At 38.9% G+C, this 17,950-nt stretch overlaps 1 protein-coding gene across 1 annotated transcript in view; it reads left to right on the top strand.

Annotated features, from left to right (window-relative positions):
• Positions 1-17,950, top strand: part of LOC139442486 (protein YIPF4-like) — a 178,147-nt gene that overhangs the window by 31,414 nt on the left and 128,783 nt on the right. Inside the window, exon 2 of the mRNA XM_071223297.1 lies at positions 5,718-5,886. Coding sequence (XP_071079398.1) covers positions 5,718-5,886 — 169 coding nt within the window. The remainder of the gene's footprint in view (positions 1-5,717; positions 5,887-17,950) is intronic.

Here is a 17,950-nt window from a genome sequence, read left to right on the forward strand (position 1 = left end):
ATGTATAGAAAAACTAACACCTGACAGTTTCAGGAATGTTCCTGATCCTATACAACTATTTTCAGATCAATTAAATGCTACCGGACGAAAGCATTCCTAAGTCCTCTGCAAACCCTCCTATACGCTAACCATGGTTTGATAACAATTGTAAACAAGCTAGGAAAAATAGGAAGAAAGTTTAACAATATTTTTCAGACATCCCACCATCCACAACCTGAATGATGTTAAGATCACGAGTGTTAGAGCGAGACATACCTTTAAACAAAACAAACGTCAAACATGGAGGGACTATGTGTCTAAAATCATTTCCCACGCACCCATGTCCAAGGTGTGGAACATGATTCAATGGATTAAGGGCAAAGGATCAAAGTCTGGAGTTTGCCATCTCAAAGATGGTAATACACTATTAACAACTAAATCTGAAATTACCAACAAGCTTGGTGAAACAGAAGCAAATCATTCCTCATCAATCCAATTATAATCCTCAATCTCAGAGGTCTCAAAAACAACAGGAAAAGAAACAAGTCAATTTTAACTCTGATAATGGTGATGGTTACAATGAAACTTTTTCACTCCAAGAATTGCATACTGCCCTAGGGTAAGGTCATGACACTGCAGCAGGAACTGACAACATTCATTATCAGCTCCTGAAAAAATTGTCCGATTCATGTTTGGAAACTTTGATGAAATATGGACAACTGGAAATTTTCCTTCTTCAATGTACAATGATATTATCATTCCTATACCAAAACCTGGATGGGATCATACAGATCCATCCAATTACCGTCCAATATCATTAACAAGATTAATCTGGTACTGGAGACCAACAATCACCAGTGACATCCAGTGAGGATAAAAAACAACAACAGAAGTACCATTGACCATTGGTGCGTTAAGAATAATTTATTAAAAATTCCATTGTCAACAAACAACTTACTGTATCAATCTTTTTTGACCTATAGAAGGAATATGATACAATGTGGAAACATGGTATTTTAAAAGATTTGCATGAATTTTGATTGAGGGACAGATTACCTCAGTTCTTATCTTGTTATTATACAACAGACAGTTTCAAGTACGAGTTGGCTCTACACTGTCTGATCATTTCGACGAAGATCAGGGCCTCCCTCAAGGCAGCATGCTATCTGTCACACTTTTTGGCTTCAAAATTAATGCCAGTGCCAGTGGTCTCACTAAAATTTGAAACAATTATTTTTTATTTTTTATTTTTGCAGATAATTTCAACATTTCTTGTTGTAGTAGGAATATGAATATCATATAAAAATAGCTTTGTCTTAAAGAAAATAAAAAATGGGCCAATGAAAATGGCTTAAAATTTTCTAAATCAAGGAACAAACTGTATTCAGTTTTGTCGTAAATAAAAACCTCACAAGGATCCAGATCAAGGTAGTAGAGGAGGCCAAAATCACACTCTTACCACACATCAAATATCTGAAGGCTCTTGATTTGTTAAAAGTTGTTTCAAATTCTGTGTGGGGAGGGGATCAGACAACCCTCCTTCACTTATACACATCGTTCATACACTCCAAACTAGACTATTGTTCCATTGTCTGTGATGGAGCCTGCAAAAGCAATATAGAAAAATTAGACACAGTACACCAGTAAGGCCAAAGGCTCAGTCTTGGAGCTCTTATGACCTCTTCTGTGGACATTTTGTATGTGGAAGCTGATGAACCTTCCCTCGAACAACGCCGCATTAAACTATCACTGCAATACATCACTAAACTGTGTTTTCAACCATCTGTATGCAAACCTGTATCAAATTGTAGTACATGTATTGACTTAAAGGGGAAGTGTACACGCAAAAATCACTTTATTTCTTGTTTAAAACAAAACGGAATTTTAGAATTAGTTAGTATCAGTGTTTGAAAATATACACTCATTTTTCTCACAGTCAATGTAGCGAGCTCACAATAAGTGTGAAAATATCATGCTGTTATGAGGCCTTCGTTTTCCGAGCTAAACAGGCCTGAGTTATGCCCCTTAGATTATGACGTAATTGGTGCCAATTTAACTGGGCCCCTGTCTTGTCACAACGCAAAAGATATCAAGTACCAGTTAATGGCGAGACAACATGGCATCCGATACCTTGCCTGGTCCGAAGAGGTTCCCTTGACCCTTCAAGAAATCGCAAAATCATACGATTTAGAACCAAAACGAGCAAGCTTAGCGGTATGGAAACGATGAAAATCAAGTGGAAACAAGAGAAGACCCACATCACCTAATTTGTCACCCGACCCCGACTTGACATCTACACAATTAGGCCTACCATTGACAACGTGGTAAGAATAACACTTGATGTGTGTATACCTAAATTACCTATATGCTCATTATTATGTTTTCAGAAGCGGAAACGTAATATTCTATGAGATTTTTGTGAAGCCTGGTGACCCGCATGCTTCGTCAGCAGGCCTATTCATCCTGTCCCACCCTGTTACAACCCTATCGCCGGTATCGGCATTGTCGTCGATCTGAGTTTGTCTGTATTAGGTGTGACTATTCCCACCCCCTATAGACTACAGATCAATGGCCCGTTTGACAGGAAACCACCGTCAAGCACATCCACAGTGGTGCAGACAGCGTCTACACTTGACGGCCATGCAGTGGGGACAAGTTCTATTCACTGACAAGTCTCGTTTTCACCTCAGCCACAGCGATTGACGAATTCGAGTGTACTGATGTCGAGGTAAACGTTACGTCAATCATTGTGTCATGGAAGAAGATCGGTTCGGGGCGGCAGCGTTATGGTATGGGATGGGATTACAGCAAGACAGAGGGCCCGTTTGATAGTGGTAGAGGATAATCTCAATGGACCGCGCTACCGCGACGAGATCATCAGCCCTGTTGTTCTACCGTTTTTGCGTCGTAGTGGCCCAGGCCCATGACCTTTCAACATGACAACGCCCGGCCTCATATTGCTTGACTTGTTCAGGATTCTCTTTAACAAAACAATGTGAATGTCATCCCCTGGCCGGCTCGCTCCCCTGATCTCTCACCAATGAACACATGTGGGATGAGATGGATCAGCGCCTTCGACCTCAACCACGTGTTCCACAGACACTTCAGGAACTTCGAAACATGCTCCAGCAGATATGGACAGATATCCCACAGGACTTTGTGCGCCTGTACCATTCCATGAGACAAAGATGTGTTGCTTGCATCGCAACCAGAGGTGGACACACACGCTATTGATTTGTAAATTGACATTTTGGCATGTTCATGTCTTTTATGAAATCACGCATTTTCTGAAGTCAGTATGGCAAATTAAACCATTTGAACACTTACAGAAGTCTTTTATCTGTTGCAAACCGAAATTGTTTCAGATTTGGTAAAAAACATAACTTTGCATTCAAACTTATTCAATGTCACAGGAACTTTTGTTATTCAGTATATTATACCACCCTACCTAATTGTCTTCTCCTCCCTGGCAGATGGTGAAGCCAGAGGCAGACCTCACTGTAACCCAGCTAAAAAAGTCTGAAACTAATCCTTTGGCATATCAACAATCATATAACCAATTACAAAGAAAATCTAATTCTTACATATCCATTTTTACAGACGGGTCCAAGGATGGTGGCATGTTGCAAGTGCCACCATCATTGGATCCTGAACTGTCTCCCTTAGAATGCCAGATAATAGTTCAATCTTCACTGCTGAGGTCAAAGCTATCTTAACAGCTTTGACCGATATTAAACAACATAATAAATGTAATTTAGTTTCATCTTCTTTTTAGATTCATTGTCATGCCTTGAGGCACTTAAAAGTGTCTCCTCAAATCACCCTATAATATTAGACATAGTTTTCTATTATGGGGGCATAAAAGGTAACTCAAAAGCCAATGCTGCAGCTAAAGCAGCACTTGACAAACCATTATCTCCACTCCTTATCCTGTACAGAGATTTCAAACCAGACATCAAACATTGTACTCGGGATCTCATGCAAAGAGGTTGGACACCCAGGTAGGAATCAATAAACTTCATGAATCTAAACCAACAATCATATCTACTTGGGTTGTCAGTCAATACATGATGAGGTTGTTTTACAACGATGTCGTCTTGGCCACAGTCAGTTTACCTACGAATATCTGTTTAAAACAGATGAGGACGAAACTCCTAAGTGTATCACTTGTGATGAAAGGGTCACTATCAAGCAAAAATTGCTTGACTGTGTGGACTTTGCAATTGCAAGGGATTCACATTATTAAAGCGTAAATCTGAAAGATCTCATATTAATTTCCTTGAAAGAAAGTGGTCTGTATAATAATCTTTAAAATATGTATTTGTGAATAGTTAATTGCTTGTTTTTAGATTTGGTTTGATGATTTTAACAACTGCTATATTGAAGGCTCTGTCCAGAATTGTTCCCCTGTGTGAAACAATCATCAACCAGTATTTTAAGCAAACTCATTGTTGAATATATTTTATTATTGGCTAGTATTGTACACAACCACCAGTGGCTAAAGTGATGATGAGAGTCCTGCTGGGTATCATGCAGGAAGCAGAGGTATACCTGTAAGTCCCCATGATCCTCAGCGAGGTGGCCTAGCTTTGGTTATTGGTGGCCTGTAGCCCAGGTTTTAAACTGTATGAATTCTATTGTTATGCCCAAGTGTGTTTGATGAAATTTGTTTTTAAATATAACTTTGCATTCATGACTCACTACTGGATATATCAACTTGGTCTTTTAACTCTAACTCACTCACTCATTTAGCTTTGGAAGACATGGTTTTGTCATTACATTAAATTGTGTCATACATAATTGTGATAAATACAGTGAATAATATGAATTTATTAGCTTTTTAATTATTACTTTAAAGTCTCCTATGGTAAAACCATATATATACTGGTATACGAAATACCGTCATAAATAGTTGAAGGTAGACCTACGTATATAATCATTAAATGTGGAGTATGTATCCAGCAATCAAAGTGTGCAGAGTGTACGTGTGATGTAACCTTGGACAGGCAAAAGCTACTTGTCACAAGACAGTGGGAAGATTGATTTGATACTTCATCATACTGAACACCTGTCACATAACCATCCTCAAAAAAGCTTTAGTGAGCTCCTTCCTTGCCAACAGTGTCATGATCAAATGTTTTACAGCTCAAAACCAAGTAGTTATGCTGGACTTTCTCTGTAAACTTGGGGAAAACACAGTTGTTGGCATTCCACCCTGTCAGACTGTAAGGGTTTGGGACAAGGTCTCCCATAGGAGTTACCAACTTAAGCACACCTTGCTCACCATCTTTGGTCATGGAAATGCTGTTTTCTAAGTAACCCATTTTAAATGTCACTTTTACATGTTCAGGTAGGTCTGCTATATTAACTGATATCAGTAAGTCATGGTCTCTGAAATACTTGGCATGACTATACTTGGGAAATAACTAAGGGGCTGATAATGCAGACTTGTTGGAACAGGCTGTTGGATGTGATATTTAATGGGTGAGATGGAAGGTCAAGGTAATGTAGCCAAAAGTGAGTGTTAAAATTACCCATCTGCATTGTTCTTCGGGTGAATGAAAAGGAGGTAACAAACGTGGTCAGTGTAAATGTGAATTTTGAGATACTTTTACTAGACATGATGATTTACAATTCAGTTGTATTTTCTGTTACACAAGGCATTTCTTTATATTTGCTGAGGCATGCAGAATACCAGACTTGTATGTTCTATGTTCATTATGTTTTGACTTTCACAGGTATGGAATTGCCAGGCGGCTCAATAAAAGTAACTGAAGATTCTGTGAGCAACAAAACTGGCTATGGCATTACACAGCATGGAGTCACTGCTCATTTTCTTCGCGCCAAAGGCTTTGACTGGTTACTGGAAGAAGAAGATTTGGATGAAGAAGATCAGAAACCATTACTGTGAGTAATCCATGTTGCTGTATCACCTAACCAATTGTTAAATGGTTGAGACGTGTTTGCTCTGGTGAAAGGTATAATGGTACCTTATGCACACAAAAAGTGTTTTGATTTTATCTTAAATGACACAATGACACGACTTTGTAGCTCACTTGACTGAAAGTCAAGTGATCTTTTTTATGGCATCTTTGTCCGTTAAATCTTTCATCCCTGGCTGCCCCAGAGTTATGTCCCTTGAAACACTGCAGTCCCTGACACTGACAAGGCCTGCACACTGGCCTCCCTGGCAGTATTATTGGAAAATCACACTATCATTTTTTATGCACTTTTTCTACCAGAAACTTGCTTTTAATATACATTTATCATATACCATTGTAAAGAGGATTAAGTATACTGTAATATTCTTTGTTGTTATTGTCTCTAACCTTTGTTATTTTCTAATTACAGGTGTTTACAAGTGAAATAAAACTTGAAAACACTGAAAAAATGATAACGGACAATGAATTTTGGCTCAAATTGTATTACAAATCACAAACATAAATCACAGATACAAGGTAAACATAACACGGTGGTCTTGTCATCTTGGACGGCACAGGTAATCCCAGATGTTACAGGTAAATTCTCTTCATGCACATCTGTAAACAAATAAACAAGTTTACAACACTTGGTACCGACTTTGTTTTCTATACTGATGTCACATATTACTTAGAATACACTTACAGCCTCTTTGGTAAACTCGTTAACACAGGTAAACTTGTTAACGCAGGTAAACTCGTTAACACAGGTAAAAACACAAATATCAGATTTATTTTGTTCTTTTTCAGGATTTAAAACAAAAATTAAGTATTTAAGTAATTAAATAGTAATTTATCACATTACCTGAACATTGAACCACAGCTACTATAAGAATGACATCACAGAGAAGATATCACAGATTGATCTGAAAGGAGTGAAAGATTGTAAAAGGACAGAAAGATCGTAAATTCAAGTTCTGCAAATAGACAAGTTGTGATAACATATTTACAATACACTGCTATTTACAATTGCATAATAAATTAAATCAGTACTTTATTAAATCAATTAATAAATAAATAATTATTACAGTTACTAAAATTTAAATTAAGATGTAAAAAACAAGAAAACGAACATGAATATGGAAATAAATTTTATTCAAATTGAGCAAAATACAAGGACATATGACAAACCGGCAAACTATACTTCGGATTGCGATCAGAAAAAAAAAATTTAAAAAAAAGAAAGAGATACGTCATGCCACTCACCTTTGTTGTTGTGATCGCTTGTTCACGTGTAGGCTGCATTCTCATTCGTCGCCCTGATAATCTGTTCAAACACAGAATCATTGTAAAATAGTTGGAAAAAATCAATAGCACGACTCTTCACTCACCGTGTCAATAAGTTTTCTTGAGTCCGGTCGCCTCTTCAAAATCCCTCATGTCTCCACCGTTGTGGTCCCTCTGCCACTCCCATTCTTGAAAGTTGGCAGGGGGACACCGTCAAAATCGTCACCAAAATCTTCGCAAAATTCCCTCTCCCCTTCGCGTAAATTATTCAAATTAAACACATTATTATTCCCGATAGAGTTGTTGTTAGTCATCTGATCGCTATCGGAATTGTAGTTGGCCGCCATTACGCTAGATTTACGATTCAAGCAAGAAAACAGGTGACATATCCGCGATTTTCGCGCCAAAAACACTGGGAAATTCCATGGAATGACGTGTCATTACGTGTAGATCTCGTTTCTATTTTTAGAACGAGATTACACACGATAAAGGAAGTAGAAAGAGCGATTTTGTAAACACGTTCGTGCTGACCGATTTATCAGGCAGCCGTGTGTGGGACTTGGTTTATGCTGCCCGATAAATCGGGCAGTCAGGGCGAAAGGGTTAAGCATTGATAGGTACGTTACAAGCAAAAAACACTATCAAATGTCTCGGCGCACTTCCCACGACCCCCAGGTTTTATTCCCCCATCTTTCTTGTCCCTAAAATGGACAGTTTAAAACTACAGCTCATTTTCAACATGAAGACTTTCAACGCTACGTACCTCGAAACCCCGCCACATTTTCGCTTATCGTAAGAGGCAACTAATGGGAACAGGATCATTCCCACCCAATGTCTCCAATTCATAGGAGCCCTGTTCGACACTCAGCAAGGTCTGATGTTCGTTCTCCATGAACAGTGGGTGACTCAAACAGCCACTTCAACTGCGCCAATGGCAACAACTCCTGGGGCTCCTAACATAGTATGGGGTTGACTACATTTGCAACCTTTTCAATGTTTTCTCGCGCCCTCTATCAGGATCAATGATTGCCACACGCTGATCTCTCTATCTTCAATGGTGGCTGGTCAGGTCGAAGGTTTACAACAGGGTCTACTTGACGCCATTCCTCGAGTCCCTCCATCTGTTCGTCGACACTTCAACCGTCAGTTGGGGAGCACATTTTCAAGATCAGCAAGTAGCAGGGCTGTGGTCCAATTAAGAACATTGCCTTCACAACAATCTTGAGTTCAAGGCCACCATCCTTGTGATTTCGCATTGGTTGAACCTCCTCCATTCCACCTCCCTCATGATCCAGTCCGACAACGTGGCAGTTGTGTGGACAATCAACAGGATGGGATCCACAAAGTCAATGTCCCTACTCTCTAGTTCTGTCTCTGATCTCCGCTGGTTAGTGGAAAGTTCTGTCTCTGATGTCCCACTGTTAGTTGATATTTATGTCTCTGATGTCTCCTTGTCATAGGATAGTTCTGTCTCTAATGTCCCCTTGTCACAGGATAGTTTTGTCTCTGATGTGTCCTGGTTAGTGGATAGTTCTGTCTCTGATGTCCCCTTGTCACAGGATAGTTCTGTCTCTGATGTCTCCTGGTTAGTGGATATTTCTGTCTCTGATGTCCCCTGGTTAGTGGATAGCTCTGTCTCTGATGTCCCCTGGTTAGTGGATAGTTCTGTCTCTGATGTCTCTTGGTTAGTGGATAGTTCTGTCTCTGATGTCCCCTGGTTAGTGGATAGTTCTGTCCCTGATGTCCCCTGGTTAGTGGATAGCTCTGGCGCTGATGTCTCCTGGTTTGTGGATAGTTCTGTCTCTGATGTCCCACTGTTAGTTGATATTTATGTCTCTGATGTCCCCTTGTCACAGGATAGTTCTTTCTCTGATGTCTCCTGGTTAGTGGATAGTTCTGTCTCTGATATCCCCTGGTTAGTGGATAGCTCTGGCGCTGATGTCTCCTGGTTAGTGGATAGTTCTGTCTCTGATGTCCCACTGTTAGTTGATATTTATGTCTCTGATGTCCCCTTGTCACAGGATAGTTCTGTCTCTGATGTCTCCTGGTTAGTGGATAGTTCTGTCTCTGATGTCCCCTGGTTAATGGATAGTTCTGTCTCTGATGTCCCCTGGTTATCGGATAGTTCTGTCTCTGATGTCCCCTTGTCACAGGATAGCTCTGTCTCTGATGTCTCCTGGTTAGTGGATAGTTCTGTCTCTGATGTCCCCTGGTTAGTGGATAGTTCTGTGTCTGATGTCTCCTGGTTAATGGATAGTTTTGTCTCTGATGTCCCCTGGCTAGTGGATAGCTCTGTCTCTGATGTCTCCTGGTTAGTGGATAGTTTTGCCTCTGATGTCCCCTGGTTAGTGGATAGTTCTGTCTCTGATCTCTCCTGGTTTGTGGATAGTTCTGTCTCTGATGTCCCCTTGTCACAGGATAGTTCTGTCTCTGATCTCTCCTGGTTAGTGGATAGTTCTGTCTCTGATGTCCCCTGGTTAGTGGATAGTTCTGTCCCTGATGTCCCCTGGTTAGTGGATAGCTCTGGCTCTGATGTCTCCTGGTTAGTGGATAGTTCTGTCTCTGATGTCCCACTGTTCGTTGATATTTATGTCTCTGATGTCCCCTTGTCACAGGATAGTTCTGTCTCTGATGTCTCCTGGTTAGTGGATAGTTCTGTCTCTGATGTCCCCTGGTTAGTGGATAGTTCTGTCTCTGATGTTCCTGGTTATCGGATAGTTCTGTCTCTGATGTCCCCTTGTCACAGGATAGCTCTGTCTCTGATGTCTCCTGGTTAGTGGATAGTTCTGTCTCTGATGTCCCCTGGTTAGTGGATAGTTCTGTGTCTGATGTCTCCTGGTTAATGGATAGTTTTGTCTCTGATGTCTCCTGGCTAGTGGATAGCTCTGTCTCTGATGTCTCCTGGTTAGTGGATAGTTTTGCCTCTGATGTCCCCTGGTTAGTGGATAGTTCTGTCTCTGATCTCTCCTGGTTTGTGGATAGTTCAGTCTCTGATGTCCCCTTTTCACAGGATAGTTCTGTCTCTGATCTCTCCTGGTTAGTGGATAGTTCTGTCTCTGATGTTCCCTGGTTAGTGGATAGTTCTGTCTCTGATGTTCCCTGGTTTGTGGATAGTTCAGTCTCTGATGTCCCCTTGTCACAGGATAGTTCTGTCTCTGATCTCTCCTGGTTAGTGGATAGTTCTGTCTCTGATGTCCCCTGGTTAGTGGATAGTTCTGTCCCTGATGTCCCCTGGTTAGTGGATAGCTCTGGCTCTGATGTCTCCTGGTTAGTGGATAGTTCTGTCTCTGGTGTCCCACTGTTAGTTGATATTTATGTCTCTGATGTCCCCTTGTCACAGGATAGTTCTGTCTCTGATGTCTCCTGGTTAGTGGATAGTTCTGTCTCTGATGTCCCCTGGTTAGTGGATAGTTCTGTCTCTGATGTCCCCTGGTTATCGGATAGTTCTGTCTCTGATGTCCCCTTGTCACAGGATAGCTCTGTCTCTGATGTCTCCTGGTTAGTGGATAGTTCTGTCTCTGATGTCCCCTGGTTAGTGGATAGTTCTGTGTCTGATGTCTCCTGGTTAATGGATAGTTTTGTCACTGATGTCCCCTGGCTAGTGGATAGCTCTGTCTCTGATGTCCCCTGGTTAGTGGATAGTTCTGTCTCTGATGTCCCCTGGTTAGTGGATAGTTCTGTCTCTGATGTCCCCTTGTCACAGGATAGTTTTGTCTCTGATGTCCCCTGGCTAGTGGATAGTTCTGTCTCTGATCTCTCCTGGTTTGTGGATAGTTTTGCCTCTGATGTCCCCTGGCTAGTGGATAGCTCTGTCTCTGATGTCCCCTGGTTAGTGGATAGTTCTGTCTCTGATGTCCCCTGGTTAGTGGATAGTTCTGTCTCTGATGTCCCCTTGTCACAGGATAGTTTTGTCTCTGATGTCCCCTGGCTAGTGGATAGTTCTGTCTCTGATGTCCCTTTGTTTATGGATAGTTCTCTGCAGTGTTCAAAACAGATCTGCCCGTAGACCCGAGGGTGACTTGTTCTCACAATGATAGTTTTACATTTGAGCCGGCCCTTACAGCCTGCAGTTTATTTTATTCTGTAAACATGGTAAATGAATCACAACACTGATATTGCTTGGTGAAATAGGGCAGAACATAAAAAGTAATCTGTCCGTTGACTCTTTCAAAACATCAGCACTGTGTATCGCCCACACCATAGCCACGTCCAAATAATATACAGTTTCATAAACCTACCTGTCATATCATTCATTTATTAAATCTATCAGAAAAGTCAGAAAATATTCATTTCTTTTCAATTTATCATTTAAGAAAGGATTTAAACTTCAGAATAATGCAGAATAAAGACATTTCAAGCAAATTGAAACTTAATAAAGTAATATACAAAATCAACAAACATATTTCTAAAAATTGTCAAAATTACATCTAAGTTACTGTTAGTTAGTCCTCTTAGGGTTATAATTAATTTTAATATATATACAGTAAACTAAGGTTATAACAAACTCAAAGGGACCACTTATTTTAATTGATTATATCCGTTGTTTGTTAATGGAGGGTATTATTTGAGGACACGGTGTTTGTACTTAAGTGTAGATCAATTGCCTTCAATTGTTTATTGCTGCTTTGAACAGCCACACTTGCCCGCGGATGTTTTGATATGCAGATTGGTGAAATGCGAGGAGCTCAGCTCAGGGATTAACCATTTGTTATACACTTAAACATTATCGTTGACAGAGTACACACAGGACTACAAGGTGAGTTCGCTATATCCGTTATTGAGGTATAAGTATTATATGATAAAATAAACAGCAGTTGCCGGGCCAAACGAACAGTTTGTTATATCTGTCAGTTAGTTATAAGCATAGTCGTTATAAACATAGTTTACGGTATAGTAATGCTGCAACTAAAATAAAACGATATTGGAATGTATTACTCCTGATAAAATAAAAGTTTTAGATACAATTCTTCCAATCATTTAACAAAATTCTTTAAAATTATATCATTGGGTACTTTTAAACCGAATCACCGGTAGATTCAGATAAACATGTGTACAGCTGATCAATACTTCCGGCTTAGACAATACAGATGGTAATTTTTTATCTCTGTGTATAAAACAATGCCCAGCAGAACAAGAAATACAATTTAAATGGTAAATCATCATGTCTCCTGATATTTTATCTCAATTTGTTATACCTGTTCGTTCACCTGAAATCACTGAAGGGTAGACAGAGCAAGCATGTACTGTTGTGTTGGTCATCTACCCCCCACGACTCTACATCGACTTAACTGCTGATCATCTTTAATGCTCATCAATTATTTGGACCCCCAAGGATGTGTTGTTGCGAGGGATCACTGTGTGTCTAACTGCTTCAGATAAAATGTTTAGACCAACAGCTTTTCGACTGGGCCTTAGTTTTTTCAAGTGTGCTGGCCAGGGGTCCGGAAAATATAAAATCTTAATCGGACATTAGCATTTATGCCACGCCCCCTTCAAATAGCATATTTTAGTACGACTTTTCACACACATTACAAGTTGTTACGTAAAGCATGGCTCCCAACATTTTTAATAAACTCAAGTTTTCCAATGACACAATGTTTTCCTGCATCTCAGAAAACATTATCAGCTGATCACCGCGATCACCGCGATCACATAACACCGGAAAAAAGTCAACAAATCTGAACTGAAGTACGCAATTTAATCCTATTATTACAATATCTGGTAATAAAAAAAAATTTCAGTGTTTATCTGGACTAATGTTTGCAATATATTTGATTAATTATATTCAAAATTTCATTCCATAAATATTAAAATGTTTACAATAATTTTGGCGAAATCGAATGCGAAGTGATCGGTAGATCGCACAACTCACCGTTATTTACAGCAACCACAGTCAGATTACGGCTATTGATGCCTTGAAACGAACTTTAGTTGCAAGAGAATTGATATAAATATCATAAATGCCGTACCATGACTCGCTAAAAGACATATTTGAGGCAGTTGGACTATTAAATGTCAACATAACGTTTTTGCAATCGAAATACATCTAGCATGGGAAGTCCCTACGGTGACTGGTCAAAATCGTTCCATACTTCAAAAAATATCCTGCATACCTTCTGTACCAAAGTGCAATGCTTATGGTTCTTATAATTTTAAGTATATATGGTGGAAGGTGCAACTAAAATAACACGATATTGGAATATATTATTCCTGATAAAATAATAATTTCAGATACAATTTCTTCTGACCATTGCATCAAAATTCTTTGAAGTTGTATCATTGGGTATATTTTAACTGAATTACCGGTAGATTGGGAGGAAATGTGTGCACAGCTGATTGCTATTTCCGGCTTTGTTTACGAGAAAACACACACAGTATTCTTAATGTCTGCATATAAAACAATGCCTTGGAGAGCAGGAAATACATTATAAATGGTAAATTATCATGTCTAGTGATGTTTTATATCAAATTTCATACTTTTATTGACCAAGTTTGTTATACCTGTTTATTCACCTGAATTCGCTGAAGGGATACGATAACGCTCATCAATTATTTGGACGCCGAAGGTAGTAGTGTTTGTTTTTCAAAACGTCCAGACAGAAAAATTTAAATGTCTGGTAAGCAATATTTTAAGCCGGACATTTGAGATTCCCAATCAGACATGTCCGGCTCATATGACCGTTTTCCTGAGTTTCAGACACTGCTGTAATGTCCCCTTGTTGGTGGATAGTTCTGTCTGTGACCACAATGGTCATTGCACACATATCTCTCCTAGGGTGTTGAATTACAATTCAGGGAATTGATCTTCAGTTTCTGAAGAAGGGGATAACAAACCTAGAAATTGAAGAGTAGTATCATCCCATACTGGGAATTCTACGCTTGGAAAATACATAGCCTACAACTCACATGCTTCAATCAGAGAAATTTAAAACCTTTCCCAAGCCGTCCTTTTCTGGTAAGATATACAATATGCTATCAAGATTCTGGATGATACAGAACCATATCCTAACATCAACAAGAATATATGAGACTCACGATTCTCCCTTTGCTCAACTGCCTATTATTGACAAGGATTTCCATAGCTGGTTAAGAATCCTAAGACATGGAATTTGTTAACAGACACATAATGAACATATGTGTTTTCACGATGAGTATGCAGATCTACCAGCAGACACCAATTTGGGCTTGAAACTTGATTTAAGTTTGATTAAGGCATTTTAAAATGCACGAGGACCTTCTTTCAGAGCAAGTTTGGATGTTAATCACAACCGGTTCTCTCTCACAGACACCATCATATTTCACATGTGTGTAACAGTATTTGGGAACTGTTGAAGAAGTCTGTGGTTTCTCAGCATGTCAATTCAGGCCTGTCAGTTTTTGAACAGCAAGCTCAGATCAGCATTGTATGAGGTTAGTCAATAGACCAAAGAAAGATTTCAAGCATCCACCATCTGTCTGGCTGCTAAAGCTTTCAAGCATCCATACGAGAGACCTAGAGATCGTAGGGATCCTCTGAGGAGAAGGTCCATTTTGTCTGGACTGGATTCATTTCAGGCACCTTCATGGAAGGCCTCCTCACCAGTTCTCTAATGACAACAGAGAAGATACCATTTTCCAGGAGAGGCAGAGAGGTTTGGGGAAGCCTGCCTCTAAAGGTACAGGTGCACACAGGTATTGACTACGCCCTAGTTCAACTTCTTCAACAGAATCCTGTCAACCAGGCTTTATCTATGACCTAGATTTCAGACTACCCAATTTTCTATCATAGCACTTACTCAGTAGGTGGATGTCCCCCCATTTACTCTGAAAATTGAAAACTGGTGATGTCAGACCACTGGTTACTCGAAGAGCTCTACCAGAAATCATTGTTGGAAACTTACCTACTAGTACTACAGCTTGTCCACTTGTTTATAGGGGCTATTCCTTTCTGGCAGTTTCTCACAGTTGTTGATTATCCTGATAGACTATTATGACCAGTAAGACCTTTAGAGTCCCATTTTGTAGCCAAGTTGTCATCAAGTCTACTGTAGCTGGATGGCTCAAGTCTACCATTACGGACAGTAAATGGCAAGGGGATGTGTGTGTGTTTCAGATCGTATATTAATGGCTGGACTCACATTTTAGATTATGTTGCCACTATGTCGTCAATGCTGAGGATGTCATCAGACAATCTCATTAAAATTAGATCTTTGTACTCGCTACCGCTGAACCAAGATCTGAGGACATCCCATTAGGGGTCATGTCAGAATGACCTTTCATCAGACCAATCAGAACGTCGCTTACCAGATCATGAAAGTGACAGTGGGAATGTGTTTTCTAATTATGCAACCACGTAATATTTAACACAGGGTATTCCTAACGACAGTTACGGGTTTTATGATTATATCCATACAATCTAGGCCATATAAAGCCATTCCAGAGTGTTCTTCTTATCAGTTTTAATTTTTTTTAATTGAGAACACGTCAAAATATGTTTCGAAGTGTAGTCGCCAGTTTGAAACTAGTGTCGTGAAGCTCGAGAAAGCTCCCTTCTGATTGGCTTATGTTGATTTCTTGTCAGTCATTTCATTGGTCGGTCAAAATTCGCGAAAGGTCGTTCTGACGTGACCCGTAATGGGATGTCCTCAGATCTTTGTTTAGCGGTAGCGAGAACTAAGATCTGATTTTAATGAGATTGGTCATCAGATAACCGGAAGTGACGTCATATGTGATGTCAGGAACCAGGAGTGACCTTATTGGAACCAGAAATAGATCAAGAACATACCGATAAAGAGGTAAGCATAATTTGATGTCATCATGACTGGAAGTGACGTCAATTTCCAGTGATGTTAGCAACAAGAAGTGATATCAGAATAACAAGAGCTGATGTCTTCATAACAGGAAGTGATGATTTGGTTTTACCAATATCTGTGCATGTGCAGTTTTGTCTTGATTGATTGGCAGGGTTGACCTTTGGACTTTGGAAAGCTGACAGTTCAGAGGACATGTGTTGAAAAAAATCTAGGCATTTTATGTGTAATTCAGCCAAAATTTGAGATTTATTTGCTCTGATATATTATACCTAGTATTCTTAGAATTGCACACAATGATAACTATTGTTTGATATTTTTTTTTAAATAAAAAGATATTTGGGACACTGTCAAAATCTTTTTTTAAAATCAGTGAGTAGTATCATATGGTACTAAAAGCTGGTTTCTTGTGTTTGATATTGAATAACTGATAATATTATCATCTACCTGGAATGAAGTCTGTCTGGTTGAATTAAAGTAATTCTATTTAATTTTATACTGTTGGTTATACATGTACATTGTTTTTTATGAACGGAAATAAGTACAAATAATACCGTATTTTTTTCAAACTTTGTCTGTACTTGTTTGATTTGGGGATATGTGTGGTGACACTCTTACTCATTTGTAGACCCAAACTCCTAACTCTTTCATAAGTATTTAACATCTTATATGAAGCAAAGAAACTTTATTTATTAAGTCTGGTTAGTATGTCACCCAAACCCTAGAAAATAAATTAACTCTTTCAACACCGTAGGCAGGTACACCGGCCAAGAAGCCTCGAGTCCCCAGACACGGTAGGCCAGTAGACCGGTAGACCGGCCAAGCTGTAGTCAAGTCAAAATAGTATATAATTTTATGAACCTACCTGTCATATCATTCATTTATAAAATCTATTACATTTCACAATGTTTGGAATACGTATTCCATTTCAATTTATTACTTTTTATCGATAGATTAAGTTATTCACTATTTCCCGCAATGTTCTGAGACACACACTTTGACAAGGGGTCCACAGCGAACATGTCATAGAGCCAAATAAAGACATTTCAAGCAAATCTTTAAATATAGTATACAAAGTAATAAATAAAATCATCAAAATATAAATCTAAAAGTTGTCAAACTTACAGCTAAGTTACTATTTCTATCTTTTTGTGTGGTCGCGTGAAATGTAAGTAAAATGACAAATCGGCTTTCGTTGCCTCGATTTCTTGGCTCGGACACGATGTTTAATGTCAAAATAAATGCATGAAAAATCTTTGTCATAGCTGGTAACCTAGAACGATATATCTACGAAGCTCCATATTTTTAATATAGAACGAGATTTCCTGCTTGAAACATTTAGAATATCACAATTTAAGAAAAATCTTTTATCAAAATCTGAAATTCATCATACACCAGGACGGTACCATAGCTGTAACTTACTTGGCTGCCTTAGGTCACGTGCTCAAATTTGACCAATCACGAACAGATTTCGGTAAGAAAGTGGCATTAGAAACCAATTGTTATCGATAAAATCACATGTTACAATTATGAAAAGACTCAAGACTAAAAAACTGAGGTATTTCTTCACTTTACTGAGCTGACAGCTGCTGTTATCAGGAACTTGGTGTTGACAGTTACTGTATATAATTCTTTGTAAAATAGTTTTCAAATTACGTAAACAATGAAAATAAAAAAGAAATAGCTTATGAAATCTGTATCAAATTTGCTGAAAATCGTTATGAATGTGTTGGCTTGCATTTTTTCATTTACAACAAACTTAATTAAGTTGTAAATGCATTATTTAAATAATCCGAATAACATAACTATAATATTTATAAAAAAAGAGTATGAAAGATGTTTTACAAGCAGATATTTTCTTTGATAACACAAGAGTCTCTGGGAACTTGGTGTCACAGCAGTAAACACTTCTGGTTGACTGGTGTTGAAAGAGTTAAGAAATGGACTCAACCCAAATCAAGACTAGAATGATTAGGC

This window comes from Haliotis cracherodii, unplaced genomic scaffold (genome assembly GCF_022045235.1).
Source record: "Haliotis cracherodii isolate W230 unplaced genomic scaffold, xgHalCrac1.p SCAF_5, whole genome shotgun sequence".
In the NCBI taxonomy this organism is placed as follows: Eukaryota; Metazoa; Mollusca; class Gastropoda; order Lepetellida; family Haliotidae; genus Haliotis; species Haliotis cracherodii.